This window comes from Brachyhypopomus gauderio, chromosome 10 (assembly GCF_052324685.1).
Source record: "Brachyhypopomus gauderio isolate BG-103 chromosome 10, BGAUD_0.2, whole genome shotgun sequence".
NCBI classification, from domain to species: domain Eukaryota; kingdom Metazoa; phylum Chordata; class Actinopteri; order Gymnotiformes; family Hypopomidae; genus Brachyhypopomus; species Brachyhypopomus gauderio.
In genome coordinates this window covers 24,931,470-24,958,414 of record NC_135220.1, presented here as the reverse complement: position 1 = coordinate 24,958,414, position 26,945 = coordinate 24,931,470, and the positions used below count along the sequence as shown (strand labels likewise).

The window sequence follows — 26,945 nt, the reverse complement described above, 5'->3', positions numbered from 1 at the left end:
TTTACCTGAAAGTGCAAGTTCTGTTAGAAGCATAGTTGTCTAAGATTATAGATATTTGTTATGGCCCACTCCCAACATGTAACGACCACATTCCCTGTGAAGTTAAAAAAATAACTCCATTGTCTTGCCTTCGGTCACATAATGCAAAAAGGAGACGTGACACGATAGCTTATCATCGATGAATTTGTCCTGTCAGACTCAGATAAACAGTATCTCAAAGACAACGAACATACACACAGCAGCAGATAAAAGATAAAAAAAATGACAATACCGGGCTGTTACCTGGTATGAAGCATACAGGCATAAGATATGAAAACATACAGCGTAATCTTGCTACGGGTCTTTATGGCTGTGCCAACCACAGCCAGAACTTTGAACATACATATTATGCCACAGCCGGCACTCACCCGGTCGGCGTGAGTATATTTATTATTTCCAGGTGGCAAAGACAACACAGGGGTCAGAGGTCTTTGAAGTTCACTAGTAATCCTTGCATTCCTCTCATATAGTTACAAAAATTATAAGCCTTTTTATAACAAGCCTTCTACCAGCGCTTTTCCTAGCAACTCCAATGTCTGTCATTTCATCACAATGCATGACTTACCTCCTCCTTTCGCTTTCTTCGAGGCTTCGTGTTTTGTGCTCTGCTCACGGACGCTCGAGCGTACAGTGTAGGCACCGCCCTTAAAACGTCTGTGAACGCCCATTAATTAAAATACCGTCCGTAAAAGACCGCAAAGAAAACATAAAAGTTGTCAAGACTTTTTTTAAGATCCCTCCTATGAGCCCTTAAAGGATTCGCCAACGTTGGAGAATTCCGCCTTCCATTACCTTTTTAGCGCAGCGACAGACGTCCAAGTCACGCCCCTTTCCTTCATTTGTCTACGCGAAACACTTGACAACACTGAGAAGCGCCGCCTATTTTGCCAAATAAGGCTGAATTGCCCATACACGGCGAACAATCGATCAGAGTGTAACCTTTTCCCTTCCTTATCCCGTTTATATGGTACGGCAACTTCCGCTCTAGCTGCTAAAGCAGTGCGATCATGGCGGAGCGCGTTCAGCAGCCCCCAGCTAAACGGCTCTGCTGCCGACCCGGGTATAATACAACATGTAGACAGGGGCAACGGGCTGGTGGAACAGTATGTGGCGGTTCGGTGTCTGGTCAAGGGGGATCCAGCAAAACCCAGAGCCCAGAATCGCTCTTGGACATTGCGGCGAGGAAAGTAGCCGAGAAGTGGCCGTTTCAAAGGGTGGAGGAGCGCTTCGAAAGGATCCCAGAGCCTGTTCAGAGGAGGATCGTGTACTGGTCTTTTCCGAGGAGTGAACGGGAAATCTGCATGTATTCTTCCTTCAACACTGACGGAGAAGAGAGCGCGGCTACCGCGGAAGGCAGCGACGAGACCCGGCTGCCCTTTCGTCGAGGCATAGCACTACTGGAGAGCGGCTGTGTAGACAACGTATTGCAAGTCGGTGAGTGGAACGAAGCGTCATGGAAAATGTTAAATTTATTCACCGTCTGAGTTCAGTTACTCCAAAATAAACGTTGTCAATAGTTTTCTTTGAAGCCCGGTTCAAGTGCGACCAGACAGAAACGAAACGAACGAAGGAAATCGATTGAGTTTACGACGAACAAAGAAATACAACGACAAAGGGCACAACGCAAATCTCCCAGTAGGGTTAAACATTACATCTTGATAGAGCTGGCGTTTTGTTCCCGTTTAAGACTGGATGTCTAGTTGCCATTTGTTCCAGGAGAAAGAGATATAAATACATTCTGACCCCTTTTTTGAGAAATGGTAGGAGTAGAGAGCTATGTTTTAGCCCTTTTATCTAAGCCGACTGCATATTTTTGCTCCTACTCACGAAAAAAAAACACCACGGAAGTGGAGATACATACCTACTACCCATTATATCACAGCCTATATACTCATTCGGCGTTAAAAGAAAACGCTTTCGTCGAAACGTTTGACCGCTTTCTCGACACGTTAGTTATTCTCTTTTATCCAGCATATGCGAGGGTCCCTTTCCCCCCGTAGATAATTTGAACAACAAGGCTACGAGGCTTCTCTGCTCTGTTTATTTTTCGAAGTGAATGGCATGGGGGAGGTTATTGGCGTAGCAAGTAAGTCGAACTGCTGGTCGTGGCGAATGTCAGCGAAATGTCAAGCATATGTTGGCTTGGCCATTTTTATGCTACGCAGACCAAGTTTGGGGGCATTCGGCGGATGGATGAATGGCTTTCTTATGAAATGAGAATTCGCTGGCTGTTTTTGTTCTAGAAGCAACCTAGTGGTCCTTTTTGGTTTGTATTTAGTCAGTGCGCATATCAAATAGCCGTCAGGCACCCCCATTGAAATTGGCACTTTGTTCACATTTTCATGTTCATTTGTGTCTTTTCAGCTTTCTGTCACCCTCCGAAAGGAAGGCAAACAAAAGCGCCTTTTTATTTCTTTTCACTGCTTGTTAAATAGAAGAGATTTGGAAAGGGGTGGGAGGAATGGCGATTTAAAGCTGCAGTGCCTCAATTTTTTTAAATGGACCTTGTCTTGCACCAGTTTCCAGCTGATTGATTCAGACCCTTGCTTGGTCATGCGCTGCTGTGAATATTCAGCTGTGAAGTGACAGAGACCTTCCTGGAGAACGAAAAAACATCGGTGCAGGAAAGAATTTTGCGTCTGTGCATTATATTTCAGGGCTGCCTGGTGTATTCAAACTTCAGGCATCTTTGTTTGGAACCACCATAGCCAGCTTCCGATGCTGCGATCGTCCATGTTTCTGGGGGAACGTTTCGGGGCTTTAATCCCATTACTCAGTACGGGTAATCTGAATTGTAATGCAGCCTGCGAGCGTAATTTTCTGCGTGACCGTTTCCCCTCCTCCATAGGCTGCTGGTTGAGTGGTGCCTCATTTGGGCTTCGTGCCCTAGCTCCCGAGCCAAAATGGGTGTCTGCTCACAATAACACACAAGTCCAAGCCCATGTGTTTTTAGCTCCAGCCTTCTCCCTGCTGTAGCTGCCTGGATGCTCTCGAACAGAGCTCCTCTCTAAGATCAAGAGCCCCTGTTTTCCATCACACTGTGTGTAGAGTCTTCTTGGCTATTGCTGCGAGTGAGGAGAACTTATCTTTTGTGTGTGTGTTTGTGCGTGCACGCATGCGTGCGCATGCACGCTCCTCATTCTGCATTCTAGCGATGGGAAATGACAGCAGTGCACACATGCACAGGGAGGGTTTCTTGGCTGATTGCGTCCCTCTGTGGAATGCGCTGCAAAAAATAAATCCAAGAAGTGATAAATAAAAGATGCAATCTGGCAACCCGGCCCAGACCAGGGGGGGGCTGCTCCCGGTCAGCGCCACGCGAGAGCACCTCAGACGTGGCCCGGCGAAGGACAGGAATTTGTTTGTTTTTGTCGTTTGGAGGTGGCGTAGGCCGGGGTTGAAATAGCCATACATATTCCTCTGTAAATAGCATGGCTTCACTACTGCTCTGGCAGATGGCCATGATGGTCTAGATTTACATCCCAAGGACGTATGAGAACCCCCCACACACACACACACACACACACACACACACACACTACTGTCCCACCTCACACACCCCTGAAGCTCACAATACAGAGTGTTTCTGTCTCACAGGTGCGGCAGATGGAACTGATGCTAAAACGTTGTGTGTGTGTGTCATGAGAAAGTGAGTGAGTGTGGGAACAGGAGAGGAGTGTGTGTGTGTTGTGTATCACTCTGTAGGACTCATTACTGTAGCATTTCCCGTGGCAGGGTCCTCACGGTGAATTTGTTGTGGAATAAAGGATAGAATGCAGCCATCACGGCCCATGTAGAATCAGTCATCGGCACAAACAAAAGAGCAACGTCATGCAGGCTTCAGGATGCAATTACCCTGTGGCTGTCGTCATGCTCAGAGCACAGAGCATGCCGCTGACATCGGCACGCAGCGTCCTGTTTGTTATTGTTTACATCAGCATATTGACAAGCAGCAGGTCATGCTGTGACCCCAAGGGGTCACAGAGGTCAAGTTCAACCTCCTTAATCCAGCGAGCTCCATGCGCTGTCTTTCCACTCGTTTTTTGGGGAATCAATTATCCGCTTCATGTCTCATTAAATATGAAAAAACATGCTTAAAAATTTTTGCAGAAAAATTTAGCAGGCAATCTTGATTATTTAGCATTTTCTTATTAAATATTTGTGATATACAAGATGAGATATTGTGATTATGCTATAGAAAAAATATAGATAATGAATGAATTTATTAATATTTCAGGTAATTTTTTAATGTCAGTACATATTAAGATAAGGAAAACATGTAATAATCATGCCATTGAAAGTTCTCAACATGGATGGTAAAGTCCCATTATTAAGATACGACAGCTATGACCAATACCAGGATGACTGTGTGTGATTGTATGTGTAAATGCAACTAAACCTAAGCATGAGTACATGGGTGTGTACACGTTGCGTGTACACACACTGAAATACATTCTGCATTCAAAGTGTGTGGTTTGGGGGCTGGGTGGGTCTGGGGTGTCTGGTGTTGCCAAATGGAATTTCTGACATTTTGTACATGGAAGTGCAGAATTTAAGATCTGCAACTTAAATCTTGCATGAGGATGTTGCCTGAAATGTCACTGGGAAGGAAGCCGTGGAAAGCGGGGGGGCGGTCTAAAGGGGGAGGGGGGTCTGAAGGAGAAGGGGGGAGTCTAAAGGCTCTTCATATGGCAGATGTTTTGAAAGCAGGGAGGAAATCTGGTGGTGGTTGCTGCTGTCTAAATGTGTCACGTTTTTGGCTTGTGATCTCGAACGATGCAGTTTCGTTTCTGGTTTTTATTGTCTTTTCGGACGGAGGAATATTGGAATGACTTAAAATGATCGTCAGCATCGCTTGTTTTGTATCATGGCTGATTGCTATTACTAAAGAAGTCAGAAGTGTGATGTTGCAGCTTTCAGACTGACAGTAAGATGTTGAGAACACACATATCGGACTGCAACACGTCAATTCCTCCTTGACTTTGGCTGCCTCCGCGGAAGGTCAGAGTAAATCTCCTAACGGGACTGTACATCAATGTAGGAGCTCCTACATGTGCCTACTTAGATTTCCCACTTCACTCCCTGGGTTTTAGATGATTTCAACAGACAGGGATGTCACCATATGTAATTATTATTGTTGTTTATTCTTATTGGGACCTGGATTAATTGCTGATTTACGCTCGTTTTACGAGCACACTTGGATTGGCACCATGGGATTGTGACGTGTGCGTGTGTGTTTTGTAATATAATCTCTTCCTGTCAAATTTTCATCTTTTAGAGAAATATTTTCTGGAAACTTTTGATTTGTGTCGTTGGTCCCTGGAGCAACACTGTGGAGTCCCTGCATCATTGTGTTGACTCAAAATATTCGCTTGAGTTTTGTGAGGGTTTAAGAAACTCTGATGTCTCTCATGGCCGATTAATGAATGCAGGATGCAGTGTTGGCCTACTGGTCCGTGCGCTCTTAAGCACATAGGAATATTCTTCTTGATTCTCCCCGCCACTCCAAACTGGTCTGGGCAGCGGACTGTGGGGCCCGGCCGTCTGCCCGCAGGGCTGTGGAAGTGCCTGGCAGGCTCTGTGAGCTGCCCCCTCCTCCCTGGCGCTCTCGGGCTGTGCAGCATGGTAATTTCCAGCAGTACTTCTACTGGAGTGTTGTGACCTCATGTGGAGTAAGTGGAGAGGCTTGCACATTTTTCCCTTGGAGTGCTTCCTTTTCTGCATGACTCCAGAGCAGCGACCAGACCTAATACCACTCCTTAACGGACATCCACTCCTCTATATTTCCCAATTTGTAGGGGGTTTTTTTTGGGTTGTTTTTGTTTTTCATTTTTTTGCCTTGGAAGTGACCAAGTAGAGTCTGCATGCGTGATTGAAGTGGGGTTTGTATTTCAGGCAGTGTTGCATTAGTGGAACTGGAATGGAAGATTAGATGGGAACCCTGATTGGCTAGAACATGGTCTGACTTTTGACATCCACATAGTTAAGAGGCGTCTGGTCCTCTGGTGGGAGTGTGACGTGCCTTCTCGACAACAAACCAAGCATGTCGGAGTGACCGCTCCATCTAGAGGCCTGCTCACTCCAGTTTCAGCTACTTAACTCCTGTATTTCTAAAATAAAAAAGCATTGCAAAAACCGTGTTTTGGAGAGTTCACTTGGTTTTGAGGAATTTGAGCTTTACCTTTAGAGAGTTCAGGCAGCATTTGAGTTATGGCCTCTTAAATTTTTGATTTAAGGGATCTTTGGAGTTTTGCCCCTACATATGTCATAAACGGATGTTCACTCTGGAGCAAAGTCAACTCCTTTGTTCTTTGGTGCATATGGAATCTACCATAATGCTTTTTGACTGTCCATCTGGTGGCGTTGGATACAATATTCCCCAAGAACGCCGTCGAATCCCAGGTGAAGTAATGAATAATTTTGCGCGGTGCGGTTGTGTTACTCTTATCTCGCTCATTAAAGAATGTGCTGGAATGTAAATCTGCAGTGGCAACACCTACATCTTTGACGTTGCCGGTACCGGGTGCGCCTGTAGAACAAAGATGGTGTTCAGCACCGCAAGGTAGCAGGCAAAGTGGCGGCTGTCGGGTCTGCGATTTCTGTTCACAGGAGCCGCAGAGAACGCAGAGGTAGGGCTCGTTCTTACCAGGACTATGTGGCACTGTGGCCCAACAAAATGTGGTCACATCATAGGCCTACATTAGATCTCGATCTCTCTTTGGATCAATGAGTTCAAGAACAAATTGTGGAGATGCAGAGCAATAAGCAGAATGCACTGCTTATTGGAAAAGACCTTTTAATGCTTTCCTTTGCCCCCCACCCACCCACCCACCCATTTCTCTGATTCTCGTGTTGTTTATCAGCAGTATTTGAAATGCAAATGGAAATTCAATATATTTCTGTCTCGCATAATCAATTTTTATTGGAGCTGTTGTGAAGTGTGGAGCTGAGGCAGAGCTGGACGGCGGGTAGTCCGTCTTTCACCCACACCGTACACCACTGCCTTTCTCTGACCTGGGAGTTATGAAAAGGTTATTATTTTAAGAAAAGGTTTGTTTTAAATACTTCAGCCTTTAATAAGGAAGGCTTTATGACTGGGCCATGGAAGGAAAATGTTAAACCTATTTCTGCCCTTTTTACGATTGGTTGTGGCCTGTAGGAAATGGGTTGAAATATTTCTCTCTTGAACCGGTGCCGCTGGAAATCACAGGTTGCCGCGTAGGTATTTTCCAGGTCGTCGTCGGCCTCTTCGTGGCGTGCTATCGAGTTCGGCCTTCGCTCCAGGGATGCATTTGGAAAACATGGACTCCTCCTCCTCCCAAAAGGCGCTTACTGCTTCTCTTACATTCATTAGTTCAGAAAAGGAGGAGGGGGAAACCCGGATATTATCGTCAGGCTTTCTCTTTTCTTTCATGGGGGAGATGTTTGATGAAGGAAGGGATAGGGGGTGCCTCTAATTGCTTTAAGGGCAGCAGCTGTATGGGTTTTTTTCTTAGTTAATATTTAGTTAATCTCTAGACTCCAGACCTGCGGGACTGTTTTCCTCCAGCTCACCATCCATCTTCCCCTGATCGGTATTCAGCCTTGTCCCCCTGTGCCATTAACCTTCATCGAGAGTACAAGGGAGGGGGGGGGGGGGGGGTAGAGCAGAGAGCTGGTGTAGGTGGGTGGGGTGCAGGATAAAGCAGGCATACCTTTCCTCCGTGAGGACATGGAGGTCTTTTTTATTTTCGTTGCACAGTTTGGGCACCTCCCTGTTCTTCTGGCCTGTATGGAGGACATCAGGTGTCCCGGCAGGTGCCCGCGGTGCCGGACCCTATAAAAAGGCTGCCCCGATCTCCCAGGTCCAGAGCTGGGCTCCCAAAGGCAGGGAATTACCTTAAAAGCCATATTGCCGGCCTTGTACCTAATCCAGAATATGGCGAGCTCCTGGCAGCAGCGGCACTCTCGAGCCGGGCGCCCTGACGCGTGCTGACGCACATGGCCAGCTCGGCCCGGCGCGGGAACGGGCCTCAAACCAGCACGGCAGGACGCGGTGGAGGGTGGGGCCCTCACCGTGCCCCATTTCCCGGTCCGTATGGCACGGAGAGCCGGGCACACGGGACGGCTTGTTCTGCCGCTTCTCCACATGGCCCCGATCCGTCTTCGTTACACCGTGACCTGAGAACGGTGCGGTGACAAACTGGACCCTTTGCACGCGCATTTATGCCTGGGCTCATGAGGGGCTCTTGAGGTCTGAGCTTGGATCTGATGGTGAGAGCAACACGGGTGGGGGTGCAGTGGGGTATGAGGGTGGGGGTGCAGTAGGGTATGAGGGTGGGGGAGTGGGGTTATCGCTGCTTGGTATGTCGATGAAGATGATCTGCACATGGCTGGAGTTCTTCAAAGCCCATTCCACAGAGGCCCCAGAATGACTGGGCACATGCCCCAGGACAGGCTTCGACTTGCAGTAAAGTCCTTAAAAGAGGGGAGGTGGTGGTGGTGGGTGCCCAGATTAGTCATTACATGGATAGGCCCCAAAAAGTGGCCCATGTGACTGACGGCGTCCAATCGCCCATCTCCCAGTAGTGGGGAAGGCGGGGCACCATGTGTGCAGAGGCGTTTGATGCTTCTCTCCAGTCTCTGAAGACGACACCAGTGGGGTTGTTTCCGTTTTTTTTTTCTTTCTCTTGCTTATCTTGTTTTTCTTCTCTCTGCCTCGACTGTGGTTAACCCGGCCATGCGGTGACGGCAGCAGCAGCTGTGAGCTTCTCCGACTTCTGCAGAGCCAAGAAGCCGAGAGCCGAGTCGTTGTTTACCTGCCACTTCCTGCTCTGATTCCACATTTGTGTGGCCCAGGGCGCCAGTGCGGGGCCTGCTAGCAGAGGGACCTCCTGGGTGAGGAACGCCAGAAGAGCCTGAAGATGAAGAGGCTAGTGAACATGTTCAGGAGGGGCATTCCTGCACAGACGAGTGTCTGGACCTCTGGCATAGTGATGGAGGGAGGATGTGCGGGGCACACACACACACACACACATACACACACACTCACAGTAGAGACCCTTGTAATGTTCTTTAATGCTTCTGAATCCTCTTTCAGGATCATGCAGACTTTTTCAAAACACCACTAGTTATAGACGAAATCCATGTCATAACTGACAATTACATCAAAAATAATACATAGTTGGAAGTTATTGTTTTTCTGCATTTGAGACCGTTGACCCTTTGAACGTCATTGCAGAGAATTGGCCCAAAGCAAATGCTCTTTTACGGATCTGCAGTTCTGTTTTGGGGGGCGGGTCGGCCTGGAACATGGGGCGGAGCTTGTGTTGCTGCAGTGAGTTGATTTGCCTGCAGTGCTGGAAGATGCAACCTATTGACAGGCCTTTATCATTTTTATTCACTCTGCACAGAAGCGCCCAAGCTAGTGTCAGTCCGCCAGAGAAGCCCGAAACCAATCAAGATTTACGGCGGCGTAAGCAAGACGAACGGGTGGCCCAGCCTACCTCCGCAGAGCCCGATCCAAAGCGCGAATATGCCACAAATGACATATTTAGCGCTGTGAGAATGGCCCATACTGATTAATTTAGTGTGGAGAGAGCAGCGATATTGACATCACCATGGAACGGGCGGAGGGGGGCTGGCGGTGAGCTATAATGGTTATCATAATTCTGTCTGTAAGCCACGGCAGGAGGAGGGGAAACGGGGACCCCTCTCCCACTTGCGCTTAACGAAATGAATAGGAATCGGATATGCAATGCAGCATGACAAATCGCCCATGCCAAAATGAAGGCTTTTGCAGTTTAGCTCCTTGATTTAGAAGGCGGCCAGATTGCGAGTGACGAACAGTTCGGCGGCCGTCGACGTTACGTTAACGGCCGCTGCTCCACGTTTGAATGTTGTTCTTTTTTTTGTTTAATTGCTGGATGGGAGGTGATGGTATGTTCCGTTACGGCTTCGGCGCCCGATAAACCGACCGTGTGAGTCACGCCCCGGAGTCAGTTATGTGGCCGTCCTTTGTCTCGGAATTAGTCACGTAACAGAATCCGCGTTTGTGCTCGCACGCTTTCGGGCGCACTGCTAACAGCTTCCTACAGACGTCGTCTGAGTCAGCCGTGCACCCAGGGTGGTTTCGGGCAGACTTCCCGACTCGTTTTTCTGGATAAGGACGGAGGAAGAAGAAAACGCAAAAAAAAATGCCCTCAAAAAACAACCCTCATATCACACAGTTCCACGCTTCATTTAAAGGGAAAAGTCGGAGCGACTTGTTTCTCCCGTTCCGCTGATGTGATGTGTTTTGCGTTGGGGGGAAAAATTGGTCTGTGGTCACACGTCTCCCCACCCCCAATGCTGGAATGGCAGACTGCAGTAGCGAATGTGCTGTAACTTTGACAGGCTTTTAAAAAGTTGTGCTAGACACACGCACACACACACACGCGCGTGCTCAGTAAGCTGCCGTGAGGGGCATGTGGCATTTACTTCTACCTTCATATGTATAACGAGCCCAGTGTATTAAATGTGTTGGATTCTGACTGGCTGTTACTGCAGTAAAACTTTGGCAACGTCATAGCAGGGGTAGAAAAAGCCGTGTGTGTACATGTTGCCTCTAGTACTTTTGACCATTTGGGTGCCCTTTTAATATATAGGTATTAATATCATATTACAAATTTGAAATATTACAAATTTGAAAATTAGACACCTGATTACACACATTTAGTGGTTATTTTAAAATGACTCTCCCCAGAAGCTCCAGTCATTTTTGATCTCACTTCCTGCCCCAGCCCCCTCTCCCCCCATGTGGCTTTAATCTACATTGTGTGTGTATAATGATGACGAGCAATTGGTAGAACACCCCAACCCTCTGCCCCTGCCTGTCCCAACGTGGTTTTAGTGGGGGTGGGTTAGCCCTGGAGGACCACACCAGGACACAACCGTCTCCCTAGCGAACATTAACTCACAGCCCTCTATGAGAGGGGCCTGGTTATTTATAGCATGGTTTCACAGAATAGTATACTAGAATAGTATACTAGAACATACTCGCTTTTGTCTTTGGTGAGGGCAGTGGGCCCGTGTGCCTCTGGTGCCAACCCCGCACTCCAGCTCGGGTCCCGCGAGCCCGCGACCACCTGCCTCTGCCTCGCTCGCCTGTGGCCCCTGGACGGGGAGGTGTGAATACGGCGTGGTTTGGCAACATACACCCCCCCCAACCCCCACCGCATGGCAGCGGTCAGGCTCTCATCTTGTCGTCTCGGGTTTCTCCACGCGTGGCGTTTTAACTGAGGAGGCGAACCCCGTTCCCAGGAACAGAGGAGATACGGCTCTAAAACGAGCAGCTCTGGCGTGCCGACCCCCCCGTGCCGCCCATTCCAGCGGGCACTGCAAGAGCTTGGCACAGAGGCGCGGCCAGTGGCATCTCGGCCAACGGCTCCAGCTGCAAGTCGGGCCTCTCCAGATGGACTCGAGCCACGGGCCCCTCCGCTCACACCGCCGCCTTCGGCCATTAACCTCTACAAGCAGCTGAGAAATGGCCTCCTTTGATTAGCGCAAGCGAGAGCATATGTGCTCCATGGGCCTCTCTGGAGCAGAAGGGTGGTATAATGCTTCTTATATTTTTACCTTCATCCATGGCTTGGTGTGGACCGGAACATATGTAGCCAATCGCGTATCTAGACAGGGCAATAATTCTTCGGTCTACGTCTCGTGCTTTGAAAAGGATCCATTTCCTCTGGCAGGAACTGCAGCTGGGTCGGTGGCTTGGGCCCAGACGAGGCCGGGCCTGCAAGACGAGCGCTTGCCTCGGCTGGCCCCTCCCCCGCGCGTTGACTCGGACCAGTCCTTCGGGGATTGAACTTTTCTTCTGTTACGCAGCCTGAGCGCACCTGTTGGAAGGCCGGAGGTCAGGGGTCAAGCCTCGAGGGCTCCAGGCACCCCCCCCCCCCCCCCCCCCCCCACCAACTCCACCCACCAGCAAGTGCTTGTTGGTGCAGGTGACCCAGGAAGAGAATGTCTCCATATGGAGTACAGATAATGACTTTACAGTGACTGCTGACTAGATTCTTCTCTAACAGCTTTACAACAGCAGCTTACACCCCCACCTTGGCCCTGCAGTGACCTTCTCAAACACATTTTTGCAATTTGCTGGGTGGTGGTTTTTTTGGGTGTTTTTTTTCCTCTGTATGGCAACATGGGACAGTACAACATGGTAAAGGAGATAACCAGGGGTCAGTCACTTCCTCCCTGCCATGTTCTAGCTCCGGTGCTGTCCTAGAATTGTGAGGCGTTACACACTCGGCCCCCCTCCCTGCTGTTGTGTAATCAACGGCCGCTTGCTTTGTTGCTTAGCGCCTGCAAATTTTCACTTCCTTCATTGCCGAGTCGCTGTCAGAGACGCTCCAGCGGTGGTCTGCAGGAAGCCGCCCCTCCCCCACCCCGGTGCTGCAGAGAAGTCAGGGGCCCGTTAATATTCGGACGGTCTTTGTCAGTCTTGGAGAAGCCTCGTCACCGAGAGACCCTCCTCCGTCTTGCGGGTGGAGCAGCACCTGAACCTGAAGAGCCCGGTCAAGGTCAAAGGGCTGGAGCTTGACCTTTCAGATGACATTAACCCCCTCTTCCCTTTGTAATTAGGTGGCAGTAATCTGTTTTCTGTGATCAAACTGTCTCAGCTGGTCTCTCACTGCTGGAGCCTGTCAGATCATACACTTGGACGAATCCTTTAAAATTCGGAGTTGGTGCTAAATAAGGATGTATACACAGATCTCTCCGTCTCTCTCCCTGCTTGCTTCAATTTACCCATTAAGTGTTTGCCTTTGTAATGGTGCACCTAGCAATGCCCTGTGAACTACGCCAGACACGCTACACTCCACCCCAACCCCACCCACTCTCTGCGGGGTAGTCCAGGCTGCCACTGCCATCCCCTCCAGAGCCACTTCAGAATGTAGTGCAGTTTTAACGAGGAACCATTTTTAAGTGAAGCTTTGGAGCGATCGCAATATGTATAGTGTACGAAGAGAATTTCCCTGAAGCATAAGGATAATATTTTGTGCTGCAAAGGTTGGCAGGCAAAATCTGGATCGGCTGATAGTGTGTGAGTGTGTGTGAGTGTGTGTGAGTGTGTGAGTGTGTGTGTGTCTGTGTGTGTGTCTGTGTGAGTGTGTGTGAGTGTGTGTGTGTCTGTGTGTGTGTGTGTGTGTGTGTGTCTGTGAGTGTGTGTGTCTGTGAGTGTGTGTGTCTGTGAGTGTGTGTGTCTGTCTGTGTCTGTCTGTGTGTGTGTGTGTCTGTGTGTGTCTGTGTGTGTGTGTGTGCGCGCGCCAGATGTCTAAGTAAAAAAGGCCCGACTGGCAGCAGTAAGTCCTGCTTCGTCACATCTGTGGTTATTGATATTTGAAACTTCCACAACAGGCTGATACAAGTTGCCCAACATGTCCGACCTGGAAATGGAGCCTCTCAAACCCAAGAACCCGTCTGTGCTGTCCGTCTTCGTTCCAGCACGGGCTCTAAAGTCCCTTGGGGGGGGGGTGAAGGCTAAAGATCAGGCCTTTTGCGTCCTCCCGTTCCCTGGGTCATGCTTTGCTTCATGGTGCGGTCCTGCAACTGGCCATGGGAACAGCTGACAAAACCCTGAGCCCAGGAGGCTTCTGGGAAGCCCTGAGCCATCAGTCAGCAGGGAGGGCCAGGGGGGGGGGGGGGGGGCTTGGATCGCGGCCTCCGGTTTCTGCAGGTCGGCAGGCAGGGACAGCTGGATGCACACAGCGTTCACATGCACAGAGAGGCTGTGCCCTCCCCTCTGAAGCCCAAAGTGCTCTGGGAGCCTTTCAAATGTCCCAGCGCTGAGTTTGGAAGGGAGGTGTCTTGATGAAAGCAGTGTGCGAGTGAGACAAACCACCCCCCCCTCACACACACACACACACACACACACACACACAATCTCTCTCTCTCCATCTCTCACTGAGGACACTCCATCATTCACGCTAGATCCTTCTTGGAGCCACTCTGGCATCGAAGCACACAAACCTGAGAGAGAGATCCGATAAACACTTCCTGTCCCACTTGTGAAAGCTGCCACCATGCGTGCCAGCCTGTTTCGTTTTTCCTCGCTCGCGGCCGTGGGAAAGGGCGGCCGCTCGTCATAAGCGTCCGCCCCGCTTATTTGTGTGAAGTGAACGGCTTGGATCGCAAAGTTCTGGAGAATGACGGCCGACGGGAGAGGAGGGGAGCCCTGCCAAGCCTCAAATGTCCCTCTCTGGCTTGAAGGGGCTTGGTGCAAAAAAAAAAAGACAAAACATGGCCGACCACTCCTGCTTGCTTAAGTGTGTGTTCATTTGGAGAAAGCAGACAGCCGCTAGCGTTCAGGCTCTTTGAGCTGAACAAAGTTGAAAGCCACATGCCCGAGGTTGACCAGTGGCCACGCTGCACTATGGGACTCTGTGCCTCACCCTATATTTAATTAACCTCCCACCCCAGCTGCTCCCCTCAATGATGTTGCCTCCATCCCGTCCTCTGGTACCTCCATGCCTTTACCTCCCTGACGGACTATAAAATCTTTTGGCAAAATCAGCTTTTTTTTTCTCTCTTTTTTTTTTTTTGTGGATGTGCCTTTGGCGTTGGGTGGTGGGTGTCTTTGCTCATATAATTTGTGTATTTGTGCGCAAAATCTAACCGGACGTATTTGGGTTACACATTGTTGTGCTGTTGTGAGAAACGTGTTCGCTAAGGCCTGCGCGAGCCGTTCTGTCCCAGTGAAACGGCCCCGGTGCCGTTGTGCTGTTCTCCACCCCTCCCCCGCTCCTCCCTTTCGCTGGTCCGTCTCGGCTGCGTCCGAAACGCTGAAGTGCTACTCGTCGAGTCCCCTTCTAAGCTTGTGTCCTTGAGATTCTAGCGGAGAGTAAAAGAGCCTTTTGAAATTCGGGCTGGAGTGTCTGTTTCGCCGCGCTCCTGCACAGGCCCCGGTGAGAACTTGGAGCCGGCCTCCCTGTTGTGCTGGGTTTTCTTTTTCTTTTTTTTTTTTACATGGCGGCGTCTGTGTGTGTGCATGCGTGGGTGTGCACGCCTGGGTTTCGTATGGCAGCATCCAATCAGACCTGCCTCCGACTGTAAGATGACCACTTGTGCCACCGATAAACCCTGCATCTCGTCAGCAGATCTGGGAGCTGTGATGGAGGCTGTACTGGTGGCCTGCTTGCCAGATAACGGAATGGAATGGCGTCCTGGGCCAACCACAAAACCCCACCCCCTATGCGACCGGGCCAATGGGGGGAGGCAAGGAAGTGCTATTTTAGCTCTGTGTTTTTCATGCTCCTCCCCCATAGGGAAAGAGAGTAATGTGTGTTGCGTCAAGAGAGCAGGCCTGGCTCTGTGTGCACTCCCACATATAGAACACAGAGAGAGGCCGGACCTGTATCTGCATCTGCTGATCCATCAGTATGTCTTCTCCCTATGTCCCCACTTCCACTCCCTCTAGCCAATCCGGGATGAGCGTTCAGCCCCCTGCCCTGATCCTGCAATATAGCCCTGCCCCTTCCCTTAAATTTTTTTTTTCCTGTTTTTTTTTTTTTTTTATCTTTTTTTTGAAAACAGGAACTGAATGCGGGTTGCTATGACAGAGGGTCGCTCTGTGTTCCCATTGTGGTGGCGGAGTCCTCTCTCTCGGGGGGGATTCTGGGAGTTTAATGGACGCTCACTAAGTTTGGATTGAGTCCAAAGTGACACGGCTCCTAACCAACCAAACCAAATATTTTACAATAGCTAAAACCAGTACCTACATGTTTGTGCAGTCATGGATAAAAATAAATAAATAAAAAAACACACAAGAGGATGTATGTACAGATAGTAAATGGAAATTCCTGAGTTAACATTGTTCCTTTATCTTTGTTTACATGGGGAGGGGGGCCTGTAAAGGTTTGAGAAGGCAGGTCCCACTGAAGCTCCAGAATCATTTTTCTGTCAGCAACGTTTAAAGAGTATAAAGTGAGCTGTCATCACAGAAGGTTAAAAATCTGTCTTCCTCAGCCATTTAGCAAAAGCGACTGGGAAACAACTGTAAACCGTAATCCATTATTCTGAAGGCTATACAAGAGAGGATGGTGGTGGTAAAATCCTGAGCAGGATGGCTGAGATGAGAAATTTCTTCTCATGAAGTAGAAATGTGAACTACTGTGTGTTTGTGGTAGTGACCGTCTCCCAGAACAGAAATCCTGTGTTGGGTAGTGTTGTGTTCAGTCATAATCATCTCTGAATTGTTAGTGAGAGATTACAAGTTACAAGAGAGAGAAGATTTTAAAGTTATTTGGTTATTAGCTTTGTGCTAAAACCATTGCTTCTAGAACATTTTCCGTTGGCCAAGAGAGTTGCAGGTGAGATGTTATATAGCTGTAATGAATATCCAGACGTGTGCTTCATTTCGAATTAATTTTGGGTGATGTCGCATCCTGTTTGTGGGAGTCTGTGTGTTTAAGGTTGCATAGTGTGTGTGTGTGCTGTTTGAATTCGGCCCTTGTATACGAGCACACTTACCGGAATGGAGACACAGTCAGCTTATCCTTTTGGTTTCCGAGAATGTCTCGAGTCCCCCCTCTGTTTTCCAGTCAGGGCCTGATCTCTGGGTACCCATCAGATGAAATAGACTCTGCTTCTTAACCAAGATCAGATGCTAATACTCATACATCTCTGACCATAGCTGGAGCAGATATTGGATAACAGCGATACTTAGTTGCGGGTGGAGTTATCCGTAATGGAGATCATTGGTAACGTCATACAAAAAAAAGAGGAATGAATAATTTCCCCCACAGCGTGCCCTAAAGCCTGTTACAGGCATGTACACTTAATGATGGTCCTGCTTGCGTCATTCGTGTTTCTCCACCTACATTCCGGAAGGTTCCAGGCACGCTTTCCATTTGTAACTTGCCGTTTCCTTGCCATTGATCTTTTTCATTAGTAATTCCATAACCGAGTCATCTGTGGATTAGTCCTTCCAACCTGAAGAGATCCGAATCCATCAATCTGGCCGCACTTGTGCTGATTTCATTCTTTCGTAATGAGCGAGTCATTATGACCTTTTCCTGCCAAGTCTGCAGTTTGGGGGGTTCTTGCCCCGAGGCCTTGGCAAAGTCCTGTCACATTAAGTTTAAGCCTTGGACCGTCACCTGACACATCAGCCCAGCAGAAGAGCGTCGCAGTTTACTGGCCAACAGCAAGGAGACGGTCCCCTTCTCTGTCGCGGGCCAAGGGCCTTCTATCTGATATGCCAAATGGACAGTTTATTTCCATGGACAGACGGAGCTCTTCTCTTTTTAATGCAGCTCCGTATAGAGGAGCTGGCCACAGGCCACAGATCATTCTTGGCCGGGCTTCGAACGACTGTAATGGTCATAATTAGACCCAGAGTGTCACTGGAGGTCTCCGCTTGCTTGGTGGAGCTGCTTCGATTGTTGAGGGGGTTGCATCGTCCACACCGCCGCCACCATATACTGTCTGCACTAGTGTAGGGAGTCTCCTCACTGCAGAAGCAGAAGGGAAGATGGATAATTAGTGCCTTGAAAAGTGCAAGAAGTGGCCTCCCTCTTATGGTCTCATACTTTGCTGAGCAGTTGGAGATTACTTGACCTAGTTGGGGGGGGGGGGGGGGGGGGGGGGGATCCTCATTGACCTAATTTGTGGTGGGCTTGCCTGTAGAGTGGTTGTCATCCCCCCCCACCTCCCTGATCCTCCACCTCTTCATTGTTGTTGTCTATGGAGAATTCATTACTGGCCGGATGGTCATGGAAGCTCTGAGCGCTCCTTTGTGGTTCCTGCATGCGTCTGAAGGCCTGAAGAGAAGAGCTGGAGGTGCCTATTGTTGTCAGATCTTTACCCTGAGAGCCCCTCTTCCATTGACAATTACCTTCTATATAGTCCCCCCCCCCCACCCTTTCCTCAGCCTGGCCCCTCCAGGGGCTTCCATGTGTGTCTAAAGGAGTGATTGGTTTCTCCATTGTAGCCTTCACCAACCTTACAGTGCACACCTAACCCTGCACATTCAGGACTGCACAATGGAGGCCTGGGAGGGAAGCCAGAGCAGGCTTGGGGCTGGGACGGCATCGAGGGGCTGGAGTGCTTTTGTTCGTAGGCCTGAAGGAAATGGCAGGTCTGGTCGCAACCATTTTGGACTCTACGGCCTCGCCGCTGCTAGCACGGCCTGTGAGTGGCGGAGAATCTTCCGTCCCTAAAAGACACGCACGTCTAGGAAAGCATCTTTGGTCCGAGTCTCTGGAATGTGAGAACTCTTTAGTCGGTGTAACAGTTATTTGTGGACAAGGCTGTTGTGGCAGAGTGTGATTTATTAACCGTGTTGTTGTACTGGTAAGGTCTTAATCAATCGCATCTATGAAGTATTTATCATGCTATGATTAACATAGAACTGAACAGCCTGTATTGAGGTCTAATTGTTTTTCTTTAGCAATGGAAATATTCAAACCAAAATTATTGCTCTAATCCAGGGGTGGGTTTCCCGAAACGTTCGTAGCGCTAAGTACTTCTTAACCTCGTACGTTTCATACGAGGTTACGAAGTACTTGGCGCTACGAACGTTTCGGGAAACCCACCCCAGATCCTTAGCTTTGGCAAAGTGGAAAAGGCCTTCATCCATTTGGTAGAAGTGTCTTGTCTGGTGGCATTTCTGTTTGACGTCAGCGTAAACAGGTTTGATGGGAATGAGTTCGCCTGCAGAGGCAGAGAGACGCAGTCAGGCGACGGATGGCTTGGACGGCGGTTCTGTAGCACGGCGATGTAGTCACGTCAGCTGGCGTTAGGCATGAGGGCCCCACTGTCTGAGGGCGTTATACTGACAAAGCCGTTTCCAAGGGCAGTCCTGCTGGTTTAGTTTCTGTAGCGCCGATGGTAATCTCACGTCAGTACAGGAATCGAGGGCCAGGCAAGGACATGTTTGGGCATCTTTATCGCCGAATAGAGTGCCTCTTTGCCTCGGAGACGTCCTGCCTTCTTAAAAAGCCCTAATTATTAGAGCCTTCAACCGAACTTCCAAGTAGCTCACGACGGTTGTCGGAAAACGTTCTGATAATCCTGATGGGCAGGTCGATGATGGTTGGCATGCTCGCCAGGGTTCGGCCGAGATCACTACCTCACGTCGTTTCGAGCTCCCTCCCTAGGCGCGTGGCCGACAGGGCAGGGCCGTCAGGGGTTAAAGGCTGGTGGCTGTGGCGGCTGGCCGTATTATGCAAGCTGTTAAGCAAAAAAGGAAGTGCATTACAAAATGCTGAGCTCAGAGGTCTGGCGCGTGGCCAAGACCTAGCTTTTGCTTCTCCACAGCTGAGGGCTTTCTAAGCTTCCCACCAGTGGGTTCGTCTGCTGTTTAGGAATTTTCTCTCTCTCTCTCTCTCTCTCCCTCCCCCCTCTCTCCAGCCCCTCCCCCACCCCGTCTGCCTCTCCCCTGCCCTCCTGTGGCCATGACGTCAGAAGCAGTGGAAGCAGTTCAGCCCAGGGCCAGGCACGGTCGGGGCTGGGCCCTACAGGGGAGCGGCGTTTGTTGATATTTGTTGATGTGTGCACGATTCGGGCAGCTGAGGGGGAGGAGCCTGTGTGTGTGTGTGTGTGTGTGTGTGTGTAACGTTTCCCTTGTGGCCAAAGCATCAGCTGACTACAGAGCACTGAGTAGGAACAGAGGAGGGAGGAACTCTATCTCTTGCTTGTTTCTTTCTGTTGCTATCTCTTTCTCAACCTCTCTCTCTCTCTCTCTCTTTCACCCCCCCCCCCCCCCCCCCCCCCCCACTCCTCTGTGCATTATTAGTCAGGTTTTCCAGTCAGTTAGTCTGGGTGTGAATTCCAGGCATGCTAGCTGAGCGACCCTCCTAAAGGAGAAGTGAAAACTCCGAGCGCAGCATGTGGCGCTGCTGGTTTGCACGCCTACGGTACGTTAGCACATGCTCCCCGCGTCCTGCGCAACTTCCCCGCTGCACTCCTTCAAGCTGGCCTGCCTGTCCTGCCCTCAATATGTGACTGCACACACAACAAAAATGGCTCCTCACACTGGGCTGAATGCATGCCTAAATCTGGATGTTGCCGAGATTGAGCCATACCGGACTGTTCCTGGACCTGTGACAAACCACCACCTGATGCACGTGGCTGTGGCAACACGCTTTCCCTGGGGCTCCGCCCACACACCTACCCTCTTCGTAAAATCTCCCATTTTTTTCAGTGGTTCTGGCGGCCGCCTGCTTTCTAGAATACGAGCGGAGCCAGGGAGGGGTCCTGAGCGGGGAGAACCGCAGCCCACCCTGGCCCCGCCCGGCCCAGGCGTCTGCTCCCCACACCCGCCCTCCTCCAGGGATGCGGACTGGCTGGGTGCCTCATGTCCGCATCGCTCGCCAGGATTCCGCACCGCGCATCCTCTAAAAGGAAGGGGGGGGGGGGGGGGGGGCACCGGTGGGCCGGTTCTGTGGCCGGCTGCTGTATCTCCTGGCTGCGGCTTCCGTCCTCTCCGTGACCCGTGACTTACGCTAGTGTTAACGTGACTTCCACTCGTGCAGAGGAAGAGCCAGGCGTCTGGGCTCGAAGCGTGGCCCAGATCGTGGTTTTCCACTTTCCTAAGCCACAGGGTTTAAAAGGAGGTTCTCCACCCCCACCCTGATGAAAAGGATGAGGGCTCTGGATAAAGGGCAGTGGAGATCTGTGTTATGACTAGTTTACCGTTCCAGAGCGGGAGCTACAGCCTACTACTTACCGCTGAGGGGCGTTCCGTTGGCTGTCTGCTTTTGACTGTGGCGTACTGGAGGACGTGCCCATGTGGCCTGGATTCTGAAAGCAAAAATGGGAGTGTGGACCGAGAGAGGCTCCCAGAGCCTGTGGGGCGGAGGCCCGGAGGAGGGGCGGAGGCCCGGAGGAGGGGCGGAGGCCCGGAGGAGGGACGGAGGCCCGGAGGAGGGACGGAGGCCCGGAGGAGGGACGGAGGCCCGGAGGAGGGACGCTGCCCCTGCCCCGCCGGCTCTCACACACGTCTTCAGGCCTGGTTTCCTGTTTCGGCCTGTAACGCGAATCAAGGCACCGACTGCAGCCTGCCTACGCTGAACCTCGTAATGCGTGACCTCGGGGGACCACCCCAGGAAACAGGTGTAGGGGTTGTTGGTTTTGTGTGTGTGTGTGTGTGTGTGTGTGTGTGTGTGTGTGTGGTGGGGGTGGTGCATCTGGCATGGGGCCTCGGATTCTCAAGTAGTAGCTGCGATGACTCCCTCAGTCCTCCACCCTCCTCCCGTTTGTTATGGGAAAGCGATCCGGTGAGCAAACAGAGCTCGGAGGCCGGAGGTGGAGGTGGAGGGGAGTGAGGGGCCCTGCCAGGCTGGTCCGCAGCTCCTGCCACGGCGACTGTCTGCTGGGAAAACACGCCTGGGCCGCAGCTGTGCTTTTCCAGGCTCGGGGAGCGCAGGGGAGCGCCAGCCCCGTACCGCGCTGTTTACTGATGGGACCACACACAAAGAGCCCAACGCACACGCTCATCCGCACACTTTGGACCCACCCCTGTCTCCGTCTTTTACCGCCGTCCTCCGTCATCAAGATGGAGCTCCGCCACGCACGGTCCCTTCAAAGAGGGCTTCGTTTCTTAGGAGGCTTATTTACCAAAGCTCATGTGTCCACTTGGCCTGAACGAATCCACCACCTGGTCCGTTGCGGAGTTCGCGAGCTCTGGTTTGCACAGCCCGGCTTTTCTGAACAAGCTGATTGGAGCCATATCGAGTTAAGCGATGTGAGGCCATTAAAGTGCCCTAAACGCAGTTCTCGTTGGCAGGGGCGCTCGGCCTAAAGGGGTTGCCTTTCATTGGCCGGCAGTGTAGTCAGATGTAATTCCACCCAGTGGAGCCTGGGCCATTCTCTGGGCATTATCAGACCTATCAGACCTATCCACTGCCTTTCAGGAGCACGACGCAGTTGGGCCGATCCACAGCGCAGGCAGATCCATCGCACGCTCGGACCGTCGGGTGTGCCATGGCCTTCATCGGATCACGTAATGGCCTGCTTTGTTGCTCCATCGGTTGGGTGGCTCAGGGCTTAATTGAAGGTGGGGGGGAGGGGTATGTTTACGTTTTGTGCGATTTTAAAGGGCGATCAACATTTTACGTCAAATCGGACGTCGAGATGCAGCTCTCCCTGGAATGTAGATGGTAAGACCAGATGAAAATAGGAACAAGTTTTGAACATGGATTTGTTTCAAAGCATGTTCAAAACATGTCTGTTGTATGCCATTTGCTGGGAATTTCCCAACCTGATTAGAAACGTTTTTGAGTATGGACAATTGCATTTGCCTACATGTAAACAATCGCATTGCACAGAACACTTGTTTAGCAGTGTCCATGTTACTGCATTTGCAACTGCTGATGCTGGAATTGTGATTGCTTTGAATACATTTTTTGTTTTGCTTTGAACCAAATCTTTTTTTGTCTGCTGTTGTATTGTGCATACAGGTGTTTGGTTTCACACTGCCATTTTCATTGTAGCCATTTTTCCGCAGTCGCAATGAACGTACAGGAGTGTGCTAGTGCTCCAGCAGGCCCTCTGTCCTCAGACATCATGGCCGAGGTCGTGGCCGCGCCTCAGAAATGCTTTTGATCCGCCGTCTCGTGTTTGGGTGGTCTCGAGAAGAAAACAAACCGGTTTGTTAGACTAGCGTCATCGGAGCGCAAACTACAGCACGGGCGGCTTGCTTTCTGGGACGACACAAACCAATGCCCTGTGTTAAAACTGGACTCGTGATTCCTGACCACCCCTCTAACCACCCCGCTCGGGAGAATAACCTTAAGAGGTCTGGCAGGGTGAAATGTCAGCATTTAATAACTTACACATGAGATCCTCTGGGTTAAACACTGGTGATGTCTAATCAGGAGAAGAGAGGGACAGGGGAGTGAGGAGAGAAGGGGAAATATTTCCTTCTCTTTTGCTGTGGTTCCAAAGAGTACATGAACCCCAGGAGCATGCTGCTCCAGTTCGTTATGCCCCGAGACCTCGAACGTCTGGTAAAACAAAGCTGCTCGTGAGCTGGGTAACGTTCAGCAGTTGTCACTGGTGCAAGAAGATCTGTGCTTCCAATGGCCAAAGGGTTGTTTTGCTTTGTGTTATTTTTATGTAAACAGAGCTTTTCAATTTGGTCCTCACAGTCAGTGGTTTGGCGACGGAGTGGATGAGGGGGAGGGCGGTGTTTTATGTTCTGCTCTGGTCCAAAAAGGTAAACACCACAACATGTCTCGCGTCATTAGGCTCTCTGGTCCCTGGGCTTCAAATCACCGACACCGTCCCCAAAGCAAACACTCCCTCTCTCTCATATCTGGCTCCTGGCATAATGGAGGCCACTTGCTTGTTTATATTAGCAGTGCCGTGCAGTGCATTGTGGGTATTCCTGTGAGAACTGGCAATGTGATATGACTGTGGACCCCCTACCCTGCTCTTGCATCAATAACCTGATATTCCTACTCTGTACTTGGAAAAGCACTTTGTCTCCCTTTTCAATTGTACTGTAAACTCGAGAACTGACACAAACTTCACCAGTGGCCCACTTAATAGTAAATGTCCTGGATCTGAATGTCATATTGCCTATTCTCTTGTTTGTCACTGTTAGCATGAGACTGAGAAACCTTTGTTCACATTGCAGGTGTGGGCCCTAACGCACAGGGAACTGTGGAAAGACAGAATTTTATATACCAGGCTTGAAATTCCAAATCGTTAAGTAATTCACATAAAATATGACCACAGTGAGAATGAAGTGATATAGTGCTGTAGAAATGGGTGGAAAATATTCAAAATGCCAATCCATCTGCTTTGTGTAACTCACTTCTTCATTAAGCACACCAACAGCTTTTCTTGGTCACTCTGGCAACCATGTTTTTTTATATTGGTGTGCACCTTTTGTGTGCGTTTGCTTATGTATTCCTTACTGGAAATATGTAGTTTTCAGGTTCTTTTTGACTTACCCTGGCTGGTTTGGTACGAGATCTGTTTATTGTTTTTCCATTTTCTTTTACTATTTGACAACAAGTTAGAGGCAGTGATCTGCATCATCTCTTTCCATGCAGTGTGGCGGCGTTGTTTTGTAGTCTCCTTGCCATTTCCGAAAACCCCTTTCTGCAGATCTGACTTTTGGGGGTAATGTATAGGTCAGAGCTAATTGGACATTTTTGAAATGGTAATGTTTTGAAAAGGGCATTTGTGAGTGAGAAAGGTTACAGGCCTGTCTTTTGATTACTCAGGTGGGAAACGGGCGGTCGACTTCAGTGTTCAACAGGATAGGATTTATGGAGGCCAGTTTAGAAAGCGTTCAGAGTTGTCCATCTCTCGGAACACGGGCTTGTCCGCGTGCCTTTTCGGGACCGGTTTTTATCTGCGGGAAAAAGCTCGCGTGGTCATTCTTCTTCATTTTCTTTGTCAGTGTGCGTGAGAGTGACACGTTCTGCTGTCGGCCAGGAAATGAGGTGTCATCAATCTCCTCAATTCCGCGCCGCTGGCTTTTTGCTGTAAACCCAGGAACTAAGTTTAAGCCCATTGTCAATTCTTTACTGCTACACCTCATCCCGGTTTTGCTTCCAAGACGTTCCCTTTCCCTTTTGGGAATTCTTCAACCCAAACTCAAAACAAGCAAGTACTGAGCAGCTATCGCAGTATCATTTATCTACCTAAATAACTGCTTTACATTAGCTTTCAATCATTTGTTAGCATTACCGTTAGTATTAAGAGAATTGATGATGAATAGTAAATATTCTCAACCTATCTAACCTCGATGTAATCTTATTACCTGGCTAGGTTATTTTCCTCACTTGACGATAGCCCCCACTAGATATTGGGTGCAGATTGCCTGCTACACCGAGCTCCGCTGGGCTTTACCCAAGTGCTTTAATAAAACTGACCATCGAGTAGACGTGTTAATTAAAGTCATACTAATTGTCTTGTTGCCCCTGTCATCCCATTAACTCTAGCTTTGGCATTAGGTGTAACGGCAGTAAATTCCCCCTCAGGAAGTGGCGCTGATGCAGGCTTAAAAGACTGACGTAACTCAAAGATCCATCAGCACACGTGCCACTATCTGCCATCCACAGCTTATAAAGTAATGATCTATAGCTGGAAGTATAATTATTTGTCATATAATCGTGATAAATGTCTGCAGCTGTAAGTCAGGCATCCTGAAACAGCATTAGATTTCGCTGCACATTTGCACAGCTCATGAAATATAAGCGGAGTACATTCTGAAATATAAACCCAGATAGCCTACATGTAGTGGATTGTTACATCTCCATCACCCATCTAGAGTAATCCACTATGTAAAAGGAGTATTTTCTCTGTTCACGCGCTGGTTGCAGGCAGTGTTACGGTTGTTACTGTAATGAGATCTATGCTAATAATTCACAAAACCTAGTAGTTGGTATACAAAAAAAAACCCCGTCGTTCACTGTGAGCTTAACAGAGTGGAGGTGAGGTGCAGCTAATTATTTACCAGTGTGTCGGACTGGAAGCAGGAAGCACACGGGCCTGTCTTTAACCCGAGCTAACAGATGGCTCAGGGCTGATGAACTGTCCGGGAGCTGCCGCGCCTCGTGAGGTGTAAACACTCAAGAGAATAGTGCAGCTCCCCGCTCACCGCCCTCTCCCATAGCAGTCTGCTCATTAAGGACTTCCCCCGTCTCCTTAAGCTCCTCGTGTGGATCGCCATGCCAAGAAAATCATTTATTCTTTGCGCGCGCGTGCGTATGCGGCAGTGCACGTGCCTAGAAATGTGAACCGCGCGCTGCCGTGAGCGCGTCGGTCTCATCGTGGCCTACTGCGCGCGCTGCTGCGGATTCATTTAAGCTTTGATGAATAGTACATTCTCTCCAGCGTTTATTTGCATTGGCCTTTAAATCTACACTTATTTTCATTATTACCGTCTCTATCCTCAGGGAGCGGTTCTGAGGGAAAATAATTTTTGATTATTAAGCTCAGTATCTCAGTAGATACGTTGGCTTGGAGTTAAAGGGTTTGTGTAGACCCAACTGACGATTGAACGTAATTCAGTCGGCACCTTGAGACCGACTGCATAATTAGTTGATTTGTTGAGTACTGTTTTCCGTTCTGATAATGTGTGTGAACGAAAAAGGCGGATGCTACAACGAATGTTGGAATCCAGATGTACGTCTGTTTGTAAATGTACAGTTGGACGCAGCCTGCATGTTCCAAGCATAACACCAAGTAGCCCGGGTGCTGGCACGCATTACAGATGTAAACCACGTTTTTAAATAGTTCAAGCTGACCACAAGCTTAATCTCTCCCCGTGGCCCACGACCAAGCAGGATAATACAATATCTTACGTAAGTGGTTTCGTCAGATTAGTACGTACGGGTAAAGTGTTGGCTTTATGTACCTCTTTATTCCGTATACACGAACTCTCGCAAAATAGCCTTTGGGTTTTTTTCTCTACCTACCTACAAGCAAAGGCTTTTCTTGAGCGATCAAATATTTTTAGCATTGCACAGGGAGCGCGCGGATAGGTGGCCAGTGCAAGGTCAGCGCGGAGAGGGAAGCGTGAAGAACTCAAACACGCAGTTCTCTCTCCTGCGTAGTAGTCAGTCGCGCTACCGAGAGAGTGGAGAGAAATTAAAGGGTGAGAAGGCCTTTTTGCCTCGGAGGCAGGAACAAAATGGACGGGGGGGGGGGGGGGGTGGGGAAGCACCTATGAAATGTATAAGGTCGGATTGGTGGATTGGGTTGTGCGCGTGCGCAGAAGCGGTGCGCCGCGACAGAACGAGACACGGCACGCGACTCCAGCGGCGCTCGCGCTGACCCACCCCTGAGGGATCCCAACTCATCTCCCTTTGTAAAGCTAAACTAAGTAGGCGAAAAGGGCGTAGAGACAGAAATGCTGGTTACCGTATGTCCCTGCGCGTACCTCTGCCCTAGTAGTTTGTCTAATGGTCATTTAGCAAAGCGCA

At 49.7% G+C, this 26,945-nt stretch overlaps 1 protein-coding gene across 1 annotated transcript in view; it reads left to right on the top strand.

The window, feature by feature from the left end:
- Positions 1-1,046: 1,046 nt before the first annotated feature.
- LOC143526102 (zinc finger SWIM domain-containing protein 6) overlaps positions 1,047-26,945 on the top strand; it is a 44,798-nt gene continuing 18,899 nt past the window's right edge. Inside the window, exon 1 of the mRNA XM_077020761.1 lies at positions 1,047-1,473. Coding sequence (XP_076876876.1) covers positions 1,047-1,473 — 427 coding nt within the window. The remainder of the gene's footprint in view (positions 1,474-26,945) is intronic.